The sequence below is a fragment of the Lycium barbarum genome, chromosome 7 (genome assembly GCF_019175385.1).
Source record: "Lycium barbarum isolate Lr01 chromosome 7, ASM1917538v2, whole genome shotgun sequence".
Classification (NCBI taxonomy): domain Eukaryota; kingdom Viridiplantae; phylum Streptophyta; class Magnoliopsida; order Solanales; family Solanaceae; genus Lycium; species Lycium barbarum.
Genome location: NC_083343.1, coordinates 115,785,394 through 115,806,029, shown reverse-complemented (window position 1 = coordinate 115,806,029; position 20,636 = coordinate 115,785,394). Strand labels below are relative to the sequence as shown.

The following is a 20,636-nucleotide window of genomic DNA, read 5'->3' as shown; positions in this document are numbered from 1 at the left end:
GCTTTTCAAAAAAGTGCTTTTCGGCAGAAGCTATTTTTTTAGCTTCTCAAAAACTGCTTGTACTACTCCCCAGAAACACTTATTTTCTCTCAAAAACTTGGCCAAACACCTCATATTTTTAGAATAAGCACTTATTCGAAAAATTAAGCACTTTTAGAGAAAAATAAGCTTGGCCAACAAGCTATAAGAATGTCATTTTTCCGCTAGTGAACTACTCATTTTCATACTAAGACTCGTTTTGCCATAAGAATTTTCCGGAAAACGTTTTCACTTTATTTGGCAATCAACGTTTGGCCATGGAAATTCCTAATACAACTTGAAGTTGTATTTGAAATTTGAAAAACACCAAAAAATATATTTTCATTTTCAGTACATTCAAACAACCAAATATTCTTTACAAAAACTATAACCAAACACAACTCCAACTTCAAAATTCCAAATAAAGTTTCACGGCCAAACGCCTACTAAAATAACTTTTCTACTATATTAGAAGAGTAGGTATGGTCATCAACCACCCACTCTTCTAATATTAAGGTGGGGTTCACGTGAAGAATTAAGAGACAATTGAAAATAATAATAATAATAATAATAATAATAATAATAATAATAATAATAATAATAATAATAAGATGGGGTCCACATGAATAAGTAGGAGACAATTGCAAAAAAAGAAAAAGAAAAAAAAAGGACATTCAAATAATGATAATAAGTTCAGAAAATGGTAAAGGTACGCTTAGAGAAAATTTAAAGAAGAAAAATTCAGGAAAAAAGAAATAACGATTTAAATTGAACACAAAAACCACTAAAAAAGTCATAAAACCAAAAAATTTAAAACTTGTACTTTTGGGTAAGGATAAAAATGATTATAGTTAATAATAAGGGTAAATTAGGAACTTAGTGATTAATTCTGTCTTGATTTTTCAAATTGGACAAGTAAAAGTGAACATCTATTTTTAGTAGCACGGACAAGTAAAAGTGAACAAAGGGAGTATTATAGACCCATTGTAATCACCAATGCTCCTTTAATTTAGTTAATTGCGATACAAAATAATTAATCCCTCCGTCTCAATTTAAGTGTCTTAGTTTGGCTAGACATGAAGTTTAAGAAATGAGGGAGACTTTTCGATCTTATGGTTCTAAATTAAAGATGTCTGTAATGTACTAAAATGTCATCTGAATTTTGTGATTTTAAACTTGTCATGTATGGTGTTTGAATTCCAAGTTTTGTAGCTGTATTTGACAAAAGACGTAGTTCAACTAGTACTCTGCATGCGGTTGCAAGATTTTCTAGAATGTTATTAGAGAGTACTAGCTTTTAGCAGTTCTTTGAATCTGGAGAGCACTTTAAAACTTGATTGATTCAAAAGATGTGCATGCAAATAATAAATTTAGCCATGAAATATTTTCCTGTTTGGTTAGCCCGACAAGATTTGGAATTTGGAGTCCAACGTGGATTTTTTGTCCTGCAATTCAATGGTTTTAGGCTTAATACATCCCAAGTCCCTACACTTTAGCTTTTATGTATTGGTCAGCATTCATTTGTTGACTAATAGGGTATTTTAGTTCTAAATTAATCCACTTAGGACAAATTAATAATGATCTCCGTGGCTCCAGTTGAGTTTTCTTGCAAGGACTTTTTACCAGTATTGTGCTTCATTAAAGATACCACTAACACAGACTTGCTTAACTTTTGGAGACTCCAAAAGTTAACTCATGAGTTAGACAGCTCATAAGCTTCTCATATCTCTCTTTCCTGTCTGATATGAGATTTCACTGGGAGTCACTGTACATTAAAGAATTGAAACTATTTGATGTCCGATGTTGGATAAGTCTTAAGATAAACCGAAAGCCTCCTTTTGCCTTAATTAATTAATTTATCAAACATAAACAACTATGTCAACCAAAAAAAAAAAAAAAAGAGTAAAAGGAGAAACGAGGGCTACCTGGTGTTTACCTATGGATGCTTATTGCTTCGCTGCATCTCTTTGTTTTAGCATGGGATGTTCATGTATAGGAAGAGATCCAAAAGAATAAATGGCAGCAGGTTTTAGGAAAGGGAAGCAGGGGTGGGTTTATAGTATAACTAGCCAATTCATTTGAACCGAGTAGCTTCGGCTCATACATTGTAGCTATGTGTTAAAATCACTTTAGATGGTAGCCATCGTTCTTTTCTTGCCCATCAGCCAAATATGTTGTAGGGTAAGAAGCACGCCTTTTGGAAATGACTGCCCGAACACAACTACCTACAGTCCAAATAGCTTGTATCGTTCTAACCTCAAGTTGCTAGTATCAAACCTTTCATCTGGCTTTGGTGAAAACAATTGCTATTACAACTCCACTACTGGTGGTGAAGATGGTTCTGAAAAAAATGTGTGGTATGTTTTTGTGTAGAGGTTACGTCTCCGAGGATGAATGCTAAGATTATGTGACTGGGGCTACTGCAAAAACAATTCAGTATTGCCCCAAATTAAAAATGGATATGTTTTTTATGAGCATTGCTTCTTAACGATATTCAAATCAATCAACATATCCGGAGCCAGATTGATCCATATTTACCAATCCAGCATTTACGTGCTATGTAATGGTCGCACAATTAACATTGAACCAGCCAGCAGCTAAGAGACATGATGGATGGAATTGGTGACTGCTATTGATCACTGGGGCAAAAGATTTTTAACTAAAGAAATCAATTTCACTAATCAGAAAACGATATGTACCCTTGCTCAGTTCATTCCTGGTCTTTCAGCTTCTGACTGCCTAAAATGCCTTAAAACTGTGATAACCAAGTCCCCAGTCTGCTGTTATGGGCGACGGGGGTGCTAGAATTTACTACCCTAGCTGTAATATCAGGTATGAGGAGTATCTTTTCAACAAAATCAAAAAAGTACCTGTGCCTCCTCCTGCTCCATCCAAAAATAAAGGTAGAGTTTACTACTACAATATCTTTAGAGGTAAGTTTACAGATGACTAGTTTTCTTCTTGCTGAGAAACACCAAACACCATAGTTCACTTTGTTGGTGTCGCACCTCTAAGTACATGTTGTGGTTGATGACTTAACCAGGTTCTTCCTCAGGACTCGATATTCTTAAATCGGATGCAGCACATGATAGAATTCCAATTAAAAATGTATTCTTGATTGTTTGTATGGTCGTTGCTATCATTCTTTTGATTCTAATCTTTAAGGAGAAGTAGGAAAAGGAATAGTCTAAAGGAGATGAAGGGTAAAATCCGAAGACTTTATATATGACTTTACTATAATTCAAGTGCTACACATGTTCTATTAATATATATGTTGCAGATCTCAAGGGGATTTTAACAGCTGAATCCTTGCAATATGACTTTGGTACAATAGAAGCTGCCACAAACTGCTTGTCTGCGCAAAACAAAATTGGTAAAGGTGGATTTGGTGATGTCTATAAGGTTAAGTTTTATTAGTAACTTTATTTCAGATTTATGACTCCTAAAAGCACATGCTTCTTGTAAAACTAAAAGTTCATAATTCTTTAATTCAGGGGGAATTTCTTACTGGACTAGAGGTAGCCGTAAAAAGGCTATCATGAAGGTCAAGCCAAGGTTTAGAAGAATTTACGAATGAGTTTGTACTTGTAGCAAAGCTTCAAAACAGAAATTTAGTGAGGCTACTTGGTTTTTGTTTGGAAGGAGAAGAAAAGATACTCATCTACGAGTTCATATGTTGGTTTATTTGGTATGTTGGTTTATATATATGTATCTGAATTCATTTTCTTTCTTTAGTTTTTCCTGGATTTGCTACCATTAATGACTATTCTCATGTTTAGAGTTAGCTGTTCAAAGATGTTATATCTTTTTTTTTTTTTTTTTTTTTTTTGAAATTAGTAACGACTTCAAAGATGTTTTATCTCATTTGGAACTTTCATATAACTGAATATAAAGGCACGAAGAAGCAATCATCATTGGATTGGTCAGTACGTGACAAGATTATTAGAGGAATAGTGCGCGGATTAGTTTATCTTCATGAAGATTCTCGTCTTCAAATCATACACCGTGACTTCAAAGCAAGCAACATATTGTTAGACAAAGATATGAACCCAAAAATTTCAGATTTCGGCATGGCTAGAATCTGTGGAGTTGATCAAACTGAAGGAAGCACCAACACAATTGTGGGGACATAGTAAGTGTTTATGTTCTCAACAACTTTAGATGCTACCCCTCCTAGTGCTGAATCTTAACTAGACATAGTGAGTTCGGCAGAATCTGTTGTATCTGGCTTGGACGATGTGTATGGGCACATATCTCACAACTGACCCCTCCTCTCCTTTTTACTTCCATAATATTTTAATTTAATTGCTGTAGGTTCGATCCTGTTTGTTCATTTTTTACCAGAAAATTCTCTTTATTTGTTGCCAAACATGTCAAGAGTAGACATTTATGTTGAAAATAACGTGATTTTTTCCTGAATCGGTCCTTAAAGCACGGTACTAATGCCAATTATTTTTCTTATTAGCGGTTACATGTCACCAGAATATGCACTGAATGATCAATTCTCTGTGAAGTCCGATGTATTCAATTTTGATGTGCTTCTTCTGGAGATAATAAGTGGAAAGAGAAATAGATCTTTTCATCATGAAGATGGACTTGAAGACCTCCTCACTCATGTAAGTGTAAATTAATGTATTGAAGAGTTCCCTTTATCTTTTTTCTTCCAAAGTTTGGGGCAACTATCAAACCGAACGAGGATTAATTAGAACGGAGGAAACGGTTCGGTTCCGAAAAGGTTTACCTCTAACTTTTATTCCGTTCCTCTTTGTTTATCACTGTTTAATTTCACAGTTACATTTCTAGCATTATGTGCTTGTCCTATTTTCTTGTTTGTGCATTTGCTGAACTTCGATCAAAGTTTAATCATCAGATAACTTACTATAATGCTATCATAGACCCATTGTAGTCACCAGTCCTCTTTTAATTTAGTTAAATGCCATCCAAAATAATTAATTCCAAGTCTTATAGCTGTATTTGACAAAAAGACCTAGTTCATCTGGTTGCAAGATATTCTAGAATCATATTAGAGAGCACTAGCTTTTCACAGTGATCTTTGAATCTAGAGAGCACCTTAACACTTGTTGATTCAAAAAGATGTGCGTATACCCTTAATGAAGTAAGGGCCTTGTTTGGCTAGTCTTCTTAGTGTAGTCTTCAATTCAAGAATTGGCCTTCAATGGCCAAACACGCCCTTCCTTGCATAGATGACCCTCTAACCAACCTTGCATGCATGGCCTTCTTGCAAGCATAACCTTTTTCGCACAAATAGCCGAATCCCGACCTTGTCCAAGTTTGCACATGTAGCCAATTTGCAGAAATGTCCCTATTTGCACGTTTGGCCACTTTGCGCATTTGGTCCCCTTTTTAGTAGCTTATTCTTCAAGCCTCTCCCAAGCCACCTCCCACACATCATAGGCCTCATTGTGAGGCCTGTATGGGCCTCCAAAGGCCTTCAACGCTATCCTTATCATCCATGCCGCTTGTAGAGCTTGAAGTTTCATATCTTGGCCTTGGATGTAAGTCTTGAAATGAGGTGTGCCAAGTAGGATCATATCATCTTCCCCTTCTTCAAAAGGATTCGTCCTTGAATCCGAACCTAGCAAAACCCAAGGGAAGACATACGAAAACATACTCCTCAAGGATTTGAGGGTTAGCACACAAAGTAATAACCACGCATACATGCCAAGGATGGACAAATTTGTGATACAACCACACATCAATAGAAATCATGACTAACAAGTGCATACATGAGGTATCAAGAAGTTGATTCCTCCAAGATTCATGACATGAGGATAGAGTAATAAAACCAATGGATGCAAAATACGAAGCATGTAATACTACATTGGTTCTATTTGACAAGAAGCACCATGGGAACACACTTTCCAAATAAGGTGTTCCTAAATCTAACAAGATAACACCCGGGTCAAATGGGAAGTATAGCCACCTATTAGGGTCAATAAAACAACCAACTACCCCACAAGTACCTTCCTCAGCATAAGATGCACCCCCAACACAAATAAGAGTGTCATCATATGCAAACAAGTAATAAAGAAAGGTATCACTTAAGATAACTTCCTCATCCATGTCATTCTCCAATGTAGCTTCACAATTAGATCCGAGAATAAGATCATTCAATAGGCTCTTATGAAGTTGAACATGAACGGAAGAATTTGCAATTTCTAGACAAGAATCACCTTCCTTTGTAACACTTTCCTTCCCCACAAATGGATCACAATCCTTCAAAGAAGGATCTCCATCATGGGAAAGAGTGTCATCACTCCATAGTGGGTTACATATCACATTATAGCCTCCAAAAGAAACCAAATGCTCAACATTACCAAACATCCCACTAGGTTCATCATTCCCAATAGTCATGTCAATATCAAATAACGCATTATCTATAAAGAGAGAAGGATCACTTAACATTGAAATATCAAAGCATGCAATTCCACTCTCATAAAGACAACGATCACTTTCCACAATACTTTCATGCACACGATTAATTGTACCAATATCATCACTAAATTGAGGGTCATTAAGCACATCACAAGGTTCCTGAAATAGTGGATTTTCATAGCAAACAAATTGATCAACACAAGCAACCACACTACAAGTTGGACGCAAATTGATCTTGTTAGAAGAATCAATTCGGTCATCGCTAGAATCAACTAGTAGGTGTCCTAACATCTCACATGACGATGTACTAACATGCAAACCAAGGGGATCAACACTAGGTGGACACAACTTGAACTCAAGAGAAGAGTCAAGATAGTCATCAATAGGATCAACTAGTGTTAGACCATCCATTTCAACTACATTGTCAATTGTCATTATAGCACTAGGCACATCACAAGGCAAAGATTCATTAAGCTCATTTAGGGAAAAGCTATTATTTGTACTCACTTCAACAATATGTTCATTCACATCATTTAGAGAGTTAAGATTAGCTATTGTACCTTGAAGTACGCATTCATCTCCTTTGCCTCAGGTTTCATCTTTGGAGAGTATTTCTTTAGAAGGGTTGGGAAAACTCTCCACCTCATCCTCTTCCTCTTCACAAGGGTTGGGTTTATCTCCCTCCCATTGTTTGAGTAAGCGTCCCAACATTACGCGGTGCATTTCTTCTAATTTCTCCTTGCGCCTTAGTGAAGGGTTGGATCCTCCACCTATAGCAAGTACGGTTGGAAAGAGAGGCATTCCATCATTGTCCACTACAAACTCATGCCACCTTCGCCCAAACGAAACCCTATGCTTTTGGAACCAAGGATTACCCAAACATATGTGACAATCATCTAGTGGGAGTATATCACACAAAACCTCTTCTTCTTGGTAGTCGCCACGGGTAAAGAACACCTTCGCACTCCTATCAACTAAGAACCCTTGTGAATCATAGTAAGGGTCTTGTTTCATCGTACACTCTATACCCAATTGTGCAACTGCTTGAGGTGCAAGGTAGTTGCCATAGCTCCAATCATCCAACACAAGAACATACCCCGCACTACCAAGTAAAGTGATTTTTGTCTCAAGTATTCGCCTCTCCGGGTCATTTCTAACTTGAGAGCTTGCATTCCCTCTACTTCCTTCACCTATCAACATTCCCCTCCTAGCATCCACACCATAACTATGAGAACAGGGTACATTCGTTCTAGGATAAGAAGCATGGTTCATTGTATTTCTTGAAGTAGGAAATGTATACTCTCTTCTCATCCTCGGACTACTCCTACTTGGACCAATCCACACACTTATACCATTTTGCTTTGAATAGGAAGCTTTACAAGGCGATGTATGTGAATATCTATTAGAAGACCGCTCATAAGAATTATATGCAATCCCATTATCTTCATAAGCATACTCACCATGAAGTGCATAGCCAATAGGCTCATTTTCATCACATTCTTCCCATTCTTGCAAGTTCCCACCAATTGGTTCATATCGAAAGTGTGAGGAAGGAGCATACCTCAATTCGCCCCCATGTCCATGGCGTGTAAAATGAGACTCTTCATGCTCGTATCCACCATAGGACCTTTCTTCATACTCATCTACTCCTTCTTCTTCATAAGCCTGGTGTTACCTCACAATTGCCCTCGGAGGAGTATTCTTCACCCTCGTACGAGTTATGATCATATCGATCACGTTCCTCATACGACTCATGAGCACCATCACCATCATATTCATTGTAAGAATAGTGATGCTCATATCCCATGTCGTCTCCCTCATAGCCTCCGTCACCCTCATAGTCATACCCTCCATTGCTAGAGGTATAACTCTCAAAATCGTCTCCACAAGGCTCGGAAGCTATGGACGACATCCTTATCTCTCCTTCTCCTTGTGTCTCCTCTTCGTGTACCTACAAAACGAGCAAACAATATTAGTAGCAAAGGTTCCTCACGTCACTCGTATTTGCACTCAAGCTTACCTCTCAACCTAAAGTTTCTTCCAAAGTTGGTCAAGAGCCCTTTTAATCCAAATCAATTCACAAGATTGCTAACTTTTGTGGAGGAATAGATTCTTGTTTAGATGAATGACGGACGACTCAAAGCAAATCGGACGGGAGTCAATAAAGTTTCAACGACATAAAACGAAGAAAAGCTTGAAAGAAATTAGCACGAAAGAAATGTGGACAAAAGAACTAGTAGGCACAAGTAGGAACAACTACCAAATGGCTACTAGTTGAAAGACACAAGAAAATGGGATGCTAAAAATGAAAAATAAATAAAATTTCGGGCCCTGGTAGGTGATAACTTGAAAACGTGGCCTTGAAGTCCCAAATGATCCAAGGTATCAATTTGAAATAATGAAAATTTTAAAATTTCTATACTTTTTTTTTTTTTATTCCCTACCAAAGGACTAGGAACACAAGACCATCAACTAAGGATCAAGAAATTTTTTGAGAAATGGAAGTGGGATGAAATGAAATTTGGACTTGAAAAGGTACCTTGAAGTATACGGTTTGAGCTTGACAAAATACGGTCCGTATTGTGGTTTACGGACCGTCCTCCGTGACCGTATTTAGTGATGCCCAAAACAGAATGTACCTTGCACTTTACGACCCACGAGATACGGGCCGTATTGTGGTTTACGGTTCGTTCTTCGTGGCCGTATTTAGTGATCCCAAAACAGAATGTACCTTGCCTTTTACGACCTACGAGATACGGGCCGTATTGTGATTTACGGTCCGTATTACGGTTTACGGTCCGTATTTAACAAGGTCGCCAAATTCCAGTGAGCTCCTTATCTCAAGATCGAAGTTTACGACCCAGATTACGGTCCGTAAAGTGATTTACGGGCCGTAATTTGCAATATTCCCAGCTTCAGTGATTTTCGTGTTGAACTCGATCGTCTCGAAATTTGGACCAAATTTCTTGGATCTGATGACGTTTCTGGGCCCACTCAACCTAGTAATTACCCCTTTTTGGGTAGAAAAACAACTTTTCAACTTTTGACTTGGATTTCTTGGATCTAACTTTCCTTTTTATCTTCTTCTTCACCAAGAACAAAGATGAACAATGAAGAACACTTAAAAACCCAATGTGGTCCAAATCAACTCGTTTTCCCCCCAATTTTTAGATATAATCTCCTTATCACTTAGACAACAAAGCCCAATATGAACCAAAACTCAATTTCACCAAAATCAACTAAACCCACTTTGAGTTCTTCAAGCTTTGATGAACCTCTAATGGTGGAAACTTCAATCCTTACCCAAATGGCTTCAAATTTCGTTTCTAGATGTTTCCCACCACAACAAACTCAAATCTAACTTCAAAAACAACAAAATCAAATCACAAAACGATTTTCGATTTTTTTCTTTTTGGGATTTTCGATTTTTTTTTTTGTTTTTTTTTTTTGGGATTTTCGAATTTTGAGCCTAGGATTAGAAATTGTAGGAACAATCTCTTAGCCTATGCTCTGATACCAAATGATAAGAATCGATTTGGAGATGAAGCCAAATCAACTCAAAATGCGGAAATTAACGATAGAAAGAAAGAGGATGAGAATTAGAGGATAGATACTTGACCCGAATGGGGGAATCCTATAGACAAATCTAGGTATATGAAACGTAAACCCTTCTAATTTGAATTCAACAACCCAAAAGAACCAAAGCAATATGAATTCAAGGCAAGATATTCGGATGAAATCCACAAACGAACAATCTTCATGAAATCATTGGAAATAAACGGTTCAAAGACCAACAATGGAATCCACCATTAAATCTACTAAACTAAGCTAAACCCTAGCTAAACAAACTGTGCTAATCCTATCATCACTCAAATATTCATCATCCAAAATCTAGGTAATCTCCTTAATGAAATGAAAGACAAGCTATATATACAAGCTAAGTAAAGAAGACTAATAGGCAATTACAATGCTACCCTTAATGAAGTAAGGGCCTTGTTTGGCTAGTCTTCTTAGTGTAGTCTTCAATTCAAGAATTGGCCTTCAATGGCCAAACACGCCCTTCCTTGCATAGATGGCCCTCTAACCAACCTTGCATGCATGGCCTTGTTGCAAGCATAACCTTTTTCGCACAAATAGCCGAATACCGACCTTGTCCAAGTTTGCACATGTAGCCAATTTGCAGAAATGTCCCTATTTGCACGTTTGGCCACTTTGCGCATTTGGTCTCCTTTTTAGTAGCTTATTCTTCAAGCCTCTCCCAAGCCACCTCCCACACATCATAGGCCTCATTGTGGGGCCTGTATGGGCCTCCAAAGGCCTTCAACGCTATCCTTATCATCCATGCCGCTTGTAGAGCTTGAAGTTTCATATCTTGGCCTTGGATGTAAGTCTTGAAATGAGGTGTGCCAAGTAGGATCATATCAGCCATAAACCATTTTCCTTTTTGGTTAGCCCTACAAGGACTTTGGAGTCCAAAGTGCACCTTTTACCCGGCAATTCCACGGCTTTGGGCCAAATAAATTCCAGCACTTTATCTTTTGTGATTAATCAGCATCAAAATGTGGACCAATATGATAGATATTAAAGCTCTAAATTAGATCGACTTAGGATAAATTATTAATGATCTCCATGCCTCCAGTTGAGTTCTCTTGCAAGGACTTTTACCAGTATTGTGCTTCATTAAAGATATCACTGTCAGACTCGCATAACTTTGTACTCCAATAAGTAACTCATGAGTTAGATCGCTCATAAGCTTCTCATATCTCTCTTTCCTGTCCGATATGAGATTTCGCTAGGTGTCACTGTACATTTAAGCATTGAAACCATTAAAATAGATCCATCACTCGAATCCCTGGCCTTCCCTAACTACGTCCGATGTTGGATAAATCTTGAGACAAGCCGAAGGCACCTTTTGCCTTAATTATTTAATTTATCAAACATAAACAACTAAGTCAACCTAAAAAAAAGAAGGAAAAAAAATAGAGAAACGAGAGCTACCTGGTGTTTACCTATGGATGCTTATTGCTTTGCTGCATCTCTTTGTTTTAGCATGGGATGTTCATGTATAGGAAGAGATACTGAAGAATACATACTAGAGAGGGCATCAGGTTTTAGTAAGTGATACTGTGATAGCATCCAAGAAGGCTTAACTCCACTGCGGACCAGGGAATATCAAGACGCTTTAATGGGCTTCAATTACATCCAATGGTCAATGCCAAGATTTGAGGACAAATCTTCTTTAAGAGAGGGAGAATGATATCATTCAAGAGGGTTGACTTCATTTCGGACCAGGGTATATCAAGGCACTTTAATGGGCTTCAGTTACATCCAATGGTCAATTTCACGATTTGAGGCCGAATATTCTTTAAAATGGGGAGAATGATAGCTATCGTGGAGGCACAACTTCATTAAGGAGAAACTATGTTCAAGATTCAAGGACGAATCTTCTTTAAGAGTGGGAGAATGATAGCATCCAAGAAGGCTTAACTCCATTGCCGACCAGGAAATATCAAGTCGCTTTAATGGGCTTCAAATAGTAATGAAAACATGTCTTATGATGGAAGAAGAGCTCCTGCCCAAAGTAGTTCTTTTGGGAAAGTCTTACAAATATATGGAGGCCCAAATTTAAGACCAAGATGAGTTGGACTGTGGCCCAAGATTTATAGAAAGGAGCAAGTCTAGCATCCCAAATTAGTATTCTAGAAGCCTTGTTAATGCTGTGTTGACGGCCTTTAAAGCTTCATTGGACAAAGTGTTTGTAGTCTTCTATGTACCTAGGAAATTGCACCTTATTTTCTTTAGTTTGACCACCTTTAAAGCTTGTTGAGCAAAGTGCAGGCAGCCCCTTCCTGGACTCCTATATAAAGGGGTGTTTTCTTGTTAAGATTTGGATAGATTGAGTATTAATTATCTGAGAAGGAAAAATACAGGGAAGAAGAAAAAACTTGATATTCAACATAACGCTCAAACAACAATTACAATGATGATATATGTGAGAGGGGAAAATGCTCAGCTCGTGAATAGCTGAGCTGGATAACTAACTTGTGGGCCCCTTTGTTAGTTGAAATCTACTCTTTCCTAAATTGCAATTTAGGGTCTTAGCCTCACTTAGGAAATAAAAAGAAACATACTAGAACAAGAGAGTCTAATGAGCAAATAACAGAAAATAGCAGGGCTAATTCGTATCATTTCTTCCTCATTGTAACCAAGTTTGAATGAATATTAATATTATTAGCCTTGTGGCTTCTGAAGACATTTGAGGTTCTCTTTAGGGTTTTGCCCTTTTGTCATCCTCTACGTCTGATCCCGAATCATCTCCACTATAATCATCCATTCCTTCATCCAAATGCTTTCAAAATCTGTAGAAGATATGCTTTAAAACGAGAGAAAACTGTCAGTAGTAAAGTGATCTCACATGCACTCCCTTGCTGTATCACTCAAGTAGTGGATCTCAACACTTGTGTTCCACACTATTAGGCTTTTACCCTCAAATAATCTCACCACTCTTGCTTTTTACCACTCAAGGGCTGCTTCTTGGAGTTCTTCCGTAAACCAGCAACTCAAACACTTCGAAGTAAGTTCCAAAGCTTGGTTCAAGAATAGAGTTTATGTCAAACAAAGAAAGGACAAGAAAACTATAACGGACTGGAAACAAATAAATTCTCACTTCATCAAAAAAAAAAAAAAAACAAGTAAATTCTCAACTAAAATAAAGAGAAAAGCACGGAACAAATTGGCTCAAAGTAAAGAGAGGGGCACAGAATCACTAGAATACAGTAAGTATGAACAAATACTTAAAGTCTCTTGCAAGAGAACGAAGTGAATAAACACTTTTAAGAGAAGATCTAGAACATTTCAAATGAGCTTTTATCCAAAAGTGGTGCAATGATCTTTGCACTCCTCCAAGTAACTTTTGAGTTCCTTGATGAGCAAAAGACAAAGAAGCTTCAAATCTAATAGGATTTTCTAGAGATAACAACTAGATCTGATTTCCGACAATTCAAAGTCACCAAATCACAAGATAAAGCATGAACAAACCAAGAAAATGTGAAGAAAACTACAAGTCATTGCTCATATGGGGCAGATATGAGTTTTCTAGTTTCTCTTTATATTTTTATTTTTTATCTTCAACACAAGGATGAAGAAGTGCTTACACTCCAAATCAAATTTGATTTTCCCCAATGGTACCCAACATCAAATAGCTCAAGAACAAAGACAAAACTCGCAAAATATTCAGATTTGTTAACTGCCATAGTAGCTGAGTTACTGTAGCAACAAAAAAATTTCAGAATCTCTTTTGTTATTTCTAGATTTCAAATCAATAGATCGGGTGAGTATAAGAATACGCAACTATCCAAAGCTCTGATACCACTTGATAACGGCACAGATAGTGGAAGACTTTAGAATTAGATGATTGAAAGAGAGAAGGATTGATTCTTGAGAAAGAAGAACACAAGTTTAAGTATTAGATACTTGAAACCTTGTCTAATAGTGAAAGAAGCAACTGAATCAATTAAGAAGAAGAAGAAGAAGAAGAAGAAGAAGAAGAAGAAGAAGAATAGGAGGGAGGGAACTTAAACAAAGAATCTTACCATTGAAGAATCCAAGCTACAGTTCAAGGTAGAACAAAAAGGGCAAAACCCTAAAGAGAACGTCACCGGCCTCCACAAGCCACAAGGCTAATAATATTAATATTCGTTCAAACTTAGTTACAATGAAGAAGAAAATACCACTTTATATAGGATCCTACAAGGGGGCTGTCAACACTTTGTTCAAGAAGATTTAAAGGTGGTCAAATTAAAGTAAATAAGGTGCAATTTCCTAGGTGCATAGAAGACTGCAAACACTTTGTCCAATGAAGCTTTAAAGACAGTCAACATAGCATTAAGAAAGCTTCCAGAACACGAATTTGGGCTGCTAGACGTGCTCCTTCTTTGGACAGATCTTTGGCTACAATCCAACTCATCTTGATCTTCAATTTGGGCCTGCAAATAGTTGTAAGACTTTCCCAAAAGAACTACTTGAGGCAGGAGCTCTTCTTCCATCATAAAACATGTTTTCATTACTAATTGAAGCCCATGAAAGCGTCTTGATATTTCCTGGTCCGCAATGGAGTTCAGCCTTCTAGGATGCCATCAGTAAGGAAAGTAGGGCTGGGTTTATATTATAACTAGCAAGTCCAATTGAACCCGATAGATTCGGCTCACACACTGTTAAATGTGGTTAAAATAGGTACAATTAACATATTTGAAACCCAGAAAATTTCATGAACCGTTTCAGAAAATTTTGAACCCATAAAGTTAAAATCTTGAATTCGCCTTTGAGGGAAAGAAGTAGGAAAAACACATTATTAGGCAAAAGAAAGAAAAAAGAAAAAGAAAATAAATTGGTAAAAGAAAAAGGTAACGCGGGAAAATAAATAAAAAGTTTGAAAAGGGATAGAGAAGAACGAGAGAAAAAAGGGGGAAGAGGGAAAAATGTAAAGTATATATCAATTAAAACTCCCATTATCATGTTATGACAAAGATGGTAGATTCACTTGTTAGTTGTGTCAAAAAGAGGTTATGACTTACGATTAATGTGAACCTAGTACCTTCACAATATTGATTATTGGTTGGTGGAATTAGAACACTAGCCCTATGTTTGGATGGTTGTTTCCCGTGGTTCATTAATGTACAGTATGGTATGGTACAATATGGTGTTGTATTGTATTGTATTAATGAACACAATGTTTGGTTATATTGTATCGTTTGTTGTGGTTTAATAATATTTGTATTGTGTGGTTTGGCTGTATGGTACTGTATAATAACTTGTAAGTTTACTAAAATACCCTTAACTCTTAATTAGAAATTAATTTATATATATATTAGTAAAACTCAGGTAAAGAATAAAATAGGAACTTTAAAAAAAAGTAAGTAGTGGGTGGGGGTGGTGGAGGGGTGGGTGGTGTGAGGTGGGTGGTTGTGGGATGAGGGTGGGGCTAGTGGGTGGTAGGGTGGTGGGGGTGGTGGAGGGGTGGGTGGTGTGAGGTCGGTGGTTGTGGGATGAGGGTTGGGCAGTGGTGAGGGGTAGTGGGTGGTGGTTGGCAGAGGAGTGGGGTAGTTGGGGTGGGGTGGGTGGTGGGGGTGGGCTGGATGGTGGAGGGTGGGGTATAATGGAGAAATGAAATACATAACCACGAAAAAATCACCAAATCCGTGGTTACAAAAATTGGGACTTTTCATGATTATATAATCATAGAATGAACCATAGGTTTACAACACTATACCACATAATTTTAAGAATAATGGAAACAAACATGGTTTCATAGAAAACCATACATTAATGAACCACGGGAAACCACCATCCAAACAGGGGTAGGACTCTTTTTGAGTTAAATATTCAATTATGTAGGACAGCCTCTTCCAAGAAAGATCTATCGTCAATGGACCATTCTACTGGAATCTTTTGCCATGCTATTTAACTTGTTGCTTTTCCTTAACTTTAGACTTTTGTTACATAATTTTTGACCATTTCATTCATACAAAAGGAGGTAAGTCAGTTGACCAAATGCATTAACAGTGTAAAATTATACTGTCAGTTGATTTTAACTTTTGACAGTAGGTCAATACTATTTTAACCAAATCACCAATTAATGCTTATAAGGAAATTTACCTGTAATTTCATAACAAGTGACTTCATTGTGTAAAATATATTTTACACTGTGTAATAGTATGAATCTTCCTAACCCTGCACCTCTTAAAAGGTGGTTTTCTATTGAAAAGAAAAATAATGAGAAGAAGATTCATAAAAAGTGGTGCTCCACCCCTTCCTTTATGCTGAGATTGGCATTTGTCTTTTGAATATTCCCCTAAACTTGCAAAAGACGTGTTACAAAGTGTTTATCCATATTTTTTAAAGAAGTTAGCAACAAAATTTATTTCATTTTTTTTTGAAGTTACGGTGTAAATGTGTTTTCTAAAAATATTATTGGACAGTCTCGCCTTCCATGCATAAAACACGCACATATCTCGACATGAGTGAATTTCCCAATCTGCATAATGCCTAGTACTTTCAATAATATCCCACCATGCATGTCGAGTATGCTAGTACCCTTCGTTCTTTTCTTGTTCATCAGCCAAATATGTTGTAGTGTAAGAAGCACACCTCTTGGAAATGACTGCCCAAACACAACTACCTACAGTCCATATAGCTCGTATCGTTCTAACCTCGAGTCGCTACTAGCAACCCTTTCATCTAATGCCAATGGTGGAAAAAGTTATTACAACTCCACTTCTGGCGGTGAAGATGGTTCTGAAAAAATTTATGGCATGTTTTTGGGTAGAGGTGACGTCTCCGAGGATGAATGCCAAGATTGTATGACTGGTGCTACTGCAGAAATAATTCAGTATTGCCCCAAATTAAAAATAGCTATGGTTTATTATGAGCATTGCTTCTTACGATATTCAAATCAATCAACATATCCCGAGCCAGATCCATCCATATTTACCAATCCAAATAAATCCAGCAGTTACGTGCTACGTAATGGTTGCACAATTAACATTGAACCACATAGGTTCAGCCAGCAGCTAAGAGACATGATGGATGAAATTGCGACTGCTATTGACCACTGGGGTAAAAGATTTTTAACTAAAGAAACCAATTTCACTAATGAGAAAACGATATATACCCTTGCTCAGTGCATTCCTGATCTTTCAGCTTCTGACTGCCTAAAGTGCCTTAAAACTGTGATAACCAAGTTCCCAGTCTGCTGCTATGGGCGACGGGGTGCTAGAATTTACTACCCTAGCTGTAATATTAGGTATGAGGAGTATCTTTTCTACAAAATCAAAACAGTACCTGTGTCTCCTCCTGCTCCATCCAAAAATAAAGGTAGAGTTTGCTAATACTATATGCCTACATAATAGCTTGAAGATGACTAGTTTTCTTCATGTTTAATCCATGGCAGGATATACCTACACCATAGATCACTTTATTGCTTTCATACCTCTATGTACATCATTATGGTTGATGATTTAAAACCACGTTTTCATCAGGACTCGATATTCCTAAATTGGATGCAGCGCATGATGGAATTTCAATTAAAAAAGTACTCCCAATTGTTTGTACAGTCATTGCCACCAGTCTTTTGATTCTAATCTTCATTGGAGGCTTACCTTTAATACGGAGGAGAATTAGGAAAAGGAATAATCTAAAGAAGATGAATGGTAAATTCTGAACTTTATATGTGACTTTACTATGACTCAAGTGCTTCATATTCTCCTTACCTTTGTTCTATTAATATATGTTGCAGACCTCAAAGGCATTTTGACAGCTGAATCCTTGCAATATGACTTTGGTACAATAGAAGCTGCCACAAACTGCTTCTCTGCGCAAAACAAAATTGGTAAAGGTGGAGTTGGTGATGTCTATAAGGTAAAGGTCTATTAGTAACTGTATTTCAGATTCATGACTCCCAAAAAACACATGGTTCTTGTGAAACTAAAATATCATAATTCTTTAATTCAGGGGAAATTTCTTACTGGACAAGAGGTAGCTGTAAAAAGGCTATCAAGAAGGTCAAGCCAAGGTGTAAAAGAATTTACTAATGAGGTTGTACTTGTAGCAAAGCTTCAACACAGAAATTTAGTGAGACTGCTCGGTTTTTGTTTGGAAGGAGAAGAAAAGATACTGATTTATGAGTTAGTGCCTAACAAAAGCCTCGACTATTTTTTATTTGGTATGTTGGCTTATATATGTATCTAAATTCATCTACTTTCTGTTATAGTTTTTCCTGCATTTGCTACCATTAAAGACTATTCTCATGTTTAGAGGTAACTCTTCAAAGATGTTTTGTCTAATCTGGAACATTCGTCTGACTGAATGTAAAGACACAAAGAAGCAATCATCATTTGATTGGTCAATACGTGACAAGATTATTAGAGGAATAGTACGAGGATTAGTTTATCTTCATGAAGATTCTCGTCTCCGAATCATACACCGTGATCTCAAAGCTAGCAACATATTGTTAGACAAGGACATGAACCCAAAAATTTCAGATTTCGGCATGGCTAGAATCTTTGGAGTTGATCAAACTGAAGGAAGCACTAACACAATTGTTGGAACATAGTAAGTGTTTATTTTCTCAACAACTTTAGATGCTACCCCTCCTAGTGGGGAATCTTAACTAGACATAGTGTTTATTTTCTCTCTCCTTTTCCTTTTATCTCCTTCCGAGATTCTCCTCTTGATCAATATTTTCTCCTCAAGTTTTCCACATAATATCTCATAATTTAGGTTTTATAACCCTATTTTTAGAATTTTGAATTATTTTTTGCCGAAGCCCCGCACTCATATCCATACCTGGATACATGAATCTTAAAATTTAGATCATGACGAATCCGACCTCTAGATCCGTACCCGATCCGACACTTGCACCGAGTCCGAGCAACATAGATGTGTGGGCGGCTCATAGATCACAACTGACCTGTCCTCTGCTATAGGTTCGATCCCTTTTGTTCATTTTTTACTAGGTTTGGTCCCTTCTGTTAATCTTTTACCAGAAAATTCTCTTTATTTGTTGCCACACATGTCAAGAGTGTACATTTATGTTGATAATAATAACTTGAATTTCTTCCCGAATTGGTCCATACAGCACAATGTTAATGCAAATTATTTTTCTTTATTAGCGGTTACATGTCACCAGAATATGCACTGCATGGTCAATTCTCCGTGAAGTCAGATGTATTCAGTTTTGGTGTGCTTCTTCCGGAGATAATAAGTGGAAAGAGAAATAGATCTTTTTATCATGAAGGTGGACTTGAAGACCTTCTTACTCATGTAAGCGCAATTAATGTATTGAAGAGTTCCCTTCATCTTCTTTTTCTATAAACACCCCCTCCCCCCCACCCCCCCCCCCCCCCCCCCCCCCCCCCCCCCGCCCCCCCGACCCGAAAGAGTTCCCTTATTTTATTACTCAAAATTTAGTGTATCTAATAAGGGGTGGAACAACTTCATCCTTTTTTCCTCCTACATAATTCAATTGTTTCGGGGAAAAGGGTCAAATTTGCGCCTCTCCTCTGCGAAAAGGATCGATTTTACCCTCTGTTATGCTATTGGTAAAAAAGTATCTTCGCATTTTTGAACGTGACTTTTGAACCTTACAGAGATGAATGTGTATATTTATAGGCTTGGAAGCTGTGGAAAGATGGTAAAGCTATGGAACTTGTTGATCCAACTCTTGATGACTCAAATTCAACATCTGAAGTCATGAGACGTATTCACATTGGGTTGTTGTGTGTTCAAAATGATCTGGACGAAAGACCTACAACCGCCTTGGTAGCTCATATTCTCAGTTCCGATTTTGCTACTCTACCCGAGCCAAATCGACCTGCATCTTTTAAGGATTATACTAGAATAAGAAAGTTCGATCAACTCTCCAAGAAATCCATTCCTTTGTCATCCGTTTGCCGAGAACCAATTACTGAAGTCTATCCAAGGTAGGTATTCGAGGGGAAAAGGCTTGAAAGCATTGAGTGTGTACTGCATTGTAAGATTTGTTCATTGTAAATAGCTGGGGATCGTACAATCAGAATCACAAGTATGTAAGGTATTTTCACTAGTAAAGTTCAAGTTCATGATTAGATTGGAAAGTTCAAATAACTGTGCAATTATAACAATAGATATTTTGGTTGTGTTTTAATGATGGTAATGCCTGAATGTCATTCATGTCTTAGGTTGTAATTTAAGGTGTTAGCAGTGTTGGAGTGACTGTTTTCAGATTTCTTCTTGTAATATCAGTGTATCTAGTGTAAAACATCAGTATTTGTTCCTTTATTTACTGCTTTACGCAGAAAAGTCTATCAGATCTCCATGACTCCAGTTGAGTTTTCTTGCAAGGATTGTTTGCTAGTATTCTGCTTCATTAAAGATCCCACTGCCACACACTCGCTTAACTTTTGACTCCAAAAGTTAGCTCATGAGTTTAGACAGCTCACAAGCTTCTTATATCTCTCTTTCCTGTCCGATATGAGATTTAGCTGAGTGTCACTGTACCTTGACGAAGTGAAACCTTAAAAAGTATACCATCCATTGATTGCTTCGCTGCATCTCTTTGTGATGTTCATGTAGAGGAAGCAATCCAAAAGAATAAATGGCAGCAGGTTTTAGGAAGGGAAAGCAGGGCGGGTTTATATATAACTAGGCAGTCCAATTGAACCTAGTAACTTCGGCTCATACACTGT

The 20,636-nt window shown here is 37.3% G+C and overlaps 2 protein-coding genes across 2 annotated transcripts; both read left to right on the top strand.

Annotated features, from left to right (window-relative positions):
- Positions 1–823: 823 nt before the first annotated feature.
- Positions 824–20,291, top strand: LOC132603916 (cysteine-rich receptor-like protein kinase 10). Its single transcript, XM_060317217.1, has 10 exons — positions 824–3,420; positions 3,513–3,706; positions 3,913–4,150; positions 4,484–4,634; positions 17,451–17,621; positions 17,708–17,829; positions 17,923–18,133; positions 18,285–18,522; positions 19,083–19,233; positions 19,582–20,291. The coding sequence occupies exons 5-10, from the start codon at positions 17,615–17,617 to the stop codon at positions 19,894–19,896; spliced, it is 1,044 nt and encodes a 347-aa protein (XP_060173200.1). The 5' UTR covers positions 824–3,420; positions 3,513–3,706; positions 3,913–4,150; positions 4,484–4,634; positions 17,451–17,614; the 3' UTR covers positions 19,897–20,291.
- LOC132603917 (cysteine-rich receptor-like protein kinase 25) lies at positions 15,561–17,439 on the top strand. The gene has a single exon (XM_060317218.1). The coding sequence runs from the start codon at positions 16,455–16,457 to the stop codon at positions 17,298–17,300; it is 846 nt and encodes a 281-aa protein (XP_060173201.1). The 5' UTR covers positions 15,561–16,454; the 3' UTR covers positions 17,301–17,439.
- Positions 20,292–20,636: the final 345 nt, after the last annotated feature.